Source organism: Vigna unguiculata, chromosome 5 (genome assembly GCF_004118075.2).
Source record: "Vigna unguiculata cultivar IT97K-499-35 chromosome 5, ASM411807v1, whole genome shotgun sequence".
NCBI lineage: Eukaryota > Viridiplantae > Streptophyta > Magnoliopsida > Fabales > Fabaceae > Vigna > Vigna unguiculata.
Window position 1 is genome coordinate 36,905,962 of NC_040283.1, and position 2,520 is coordinate 36,908,481.

The following is a 2,520-nucleotide window of genomic DNA, read 5'->3' on the forward strand; positions in this document are numbered from 1 at the left end:
TAGTCAACACGGAATGCCCACGTGGGACCCACCGCCAGACACGCCCACTTCTCATTCGCTCTTCCTTTTCACGCAGCGTTTTTGCCGTCGGTGCCGCCTGCGCTGCAATTAACATTTATTTAATCATTACGCAAATTTAATAATCCTCCACGCACACTTCATCCCACGCAACACCCACCAATGTAATGTGTTATCACTTCTTAGTACCATAATAAGAAACAATCAACGACTCTCTTCACTCTCTACTCTGTGGGCCCACTCCACCAGCCGTTTGATTCAACCGCCCTTGAGATCCGCGCCGCAACGGATAGGATAAGCCGGTTCCGAATCACGAGAACACCCTCTCATCTGCACCATTTAGATCAAGTACCCACGCTACTCATCATAACCCCTGAAAAAAGCACCTTTTCTTTTCTCTCTTTTCTTAATCTTAATTTCCCTGCTTATAAAATGGAATCGGATTCACCGGTTACACGGATTGGATTAGAATAAAATAAAATAATTTAGAATCCACCATATCTATAAAATACTATCTGGATTAATCATAATTCAATTGCTATGTAATCGTTTCTCGCAAACCTAATAAAATTTCGTTAACACAATTGCAAGTGAGTGGGACCCCCCGCTGACACCACAGAGCAATACCCAAGAGTTTTAATTTAACATTATTTTAGGTAGGGTTAACCGAAACGCCTGCATAGGTAAATGTCGAAAAAAACCACGACGACAAAAGCCTAATCAATAACGCAACAATGCCGGGGACATGTCTGGGATGTCAGATCTCAACCAACGAAATCCAACAACGAGGTTCAATCGGAAAATGCGAATAAATCACCACACCACCCACAAATGGATAAGGTAACCATAATGATGCCAGTTGTAGAAAGAAAATTCTCAACACAAATAAAATGAGAATATTATATATGTGAAGTTGTGAGAAAATGCAGAAACAACCATGAGATACTATGGATAAGTTCTCAGTTGCAAAAAAAGAAGCAAAAGCGCGTTTGCTATGGGTCTTCGTCATAACGTATTTACATAAACGTGCTGGTTATCTTCGCGCACCATAGTCAACAAATCCGAGCATGATGATGTCAGCTACTACTCACTTTGCTCATTCTGTCCATTCAAAATGGGTAATACTACACACATGCTTTGAAACAAAAAAAGGTGCGAAAAATTGCGAGAAAACCAGATCTATTCGTGAGGCAATTCTTCAATCACGCAACCTCGGGGAGAGGAGGCACGTTGAGATCGAGATCCAGGAGCGCGCGTCGCTCGGAATTTGAGTCGCTGCGGCGGAAATCGGCCGCCGGACGTCCGAAGCCACAGGTGTCGCGGCGGCCGACGGCGATTACTGTGTCCGCACGCGCGAAAGCATCGAAGAAGAGGACTGGACGTGCAGCGGGGAGGACCGAGGCGGAGAGAGGTGTGAGGGTGAGGTCTAGCAGAGGAGGCGGTGGCGGCGGGGAGGAAGAGTCGAGCGTGCTGCTCTGGCTAGGGCTACGCGCGCTGTTGTTGTTGCTGCTGCTGTGGTTGTTTACGAGAAGCTCGGAAGGTGTGGGGAAATTGGTCTTGGCTTTGGCGCCTCGGAACTCGCGAGCGGCGGCGTCGTAGGCTCGTGCGGCTTCTTCGGCGGTGTCGAAGGTGCCTAGCCAAACGCGGGTTTTCTTGCCTGGGTCGCGGATCTCCGCGGCGTAGCGGCCCCATGGGCGTTTCCTGACACCTCTGTAGCGGATCTCTTTGTGGGCCTGTGTTGGGCTTGGGCCGGGTCCGGCGAGTGCGGTGGTTCTATCCCTTGGAGCCATTTCCTTGCAATTCAAATATACCAGGTTTTTTTTTCCTCAACGGGGAACACAAACAGAGAGAAAAGTGAGAGGAGTAAGGATGCGTGTGGGATTGAGACAATGTCTGAGGGAAAGAAAGGGAGTTGGAGTTGTTTTATAGCCCCGGATGGAGAGAGAGAAAGCACACCGTGTGCGTGCGTCTTTAATGCTACGCTCCACTCACGCGCGTCCTCACCACTCCACTTCCCTTCCCCACACCTCTTCACGCTTCTCGCCACTCCCTTCCTGCCACCTCACTACACACTTTTATTTTCTCTCCTTCATTTTCATTTTTATTTTTATTTTTATTTCGCATTCATTTATTTCAAATTTAACAAAATACAAATTTTCCCTGGAATGAAAAATAATCTGCCACAAATACTGCTTCTTGTCTTTTTGAATGACTATTTCTTAGGCACATAAATGGTTAGGAGTATTTATAACTTCATATTTTTAAGATAGAAAATAAAATTATATAATGACCGAAATTAAAAAGTTATTCATTTTATGGAAACAAAGTACGATATATTGCGTGGTGGGTGGCCTTTCATATTTTACATTTCCATTCTATCTTTAGCGAATAATAAATTAATGATAGTATGATTTTAACGTATTCTCTAGCTTTGAAATGAAGTTTAACGGCACCAAAAGTTATAATTCTCGTGGGTAGCTGATGGTTGATGTGGCAAAACGT

The 2,520-nt window shown here is 45.2% G+C and overlaps 1 protein-coding gene across 1 annotated transcript; it reads right to left on the reverse strand.

The window, feature by feature from the left end:
- Positions 1 to 880: 880 nt before the first annotated feature.
- LOC114186210 (ethylene-responsive transcription factor 4-like) lies at positions 881 to 1,934 on the reverse strand. The gene has a single exon (XM_028074251.1). The coding sequence runs from the start codon at positions 1,806 to 1,808 to the stop codon at positions 1,221 to 1,223; it is 588 nt and encodes a 195-aa protein (XP_027930052.1). The 5' UTR covers positions 1,809 to 1,934; the 3' UTR covers positions 881 to 1,220.
- Positions 1,935 to 2,520: the final 586 nt, after the last annotated feature.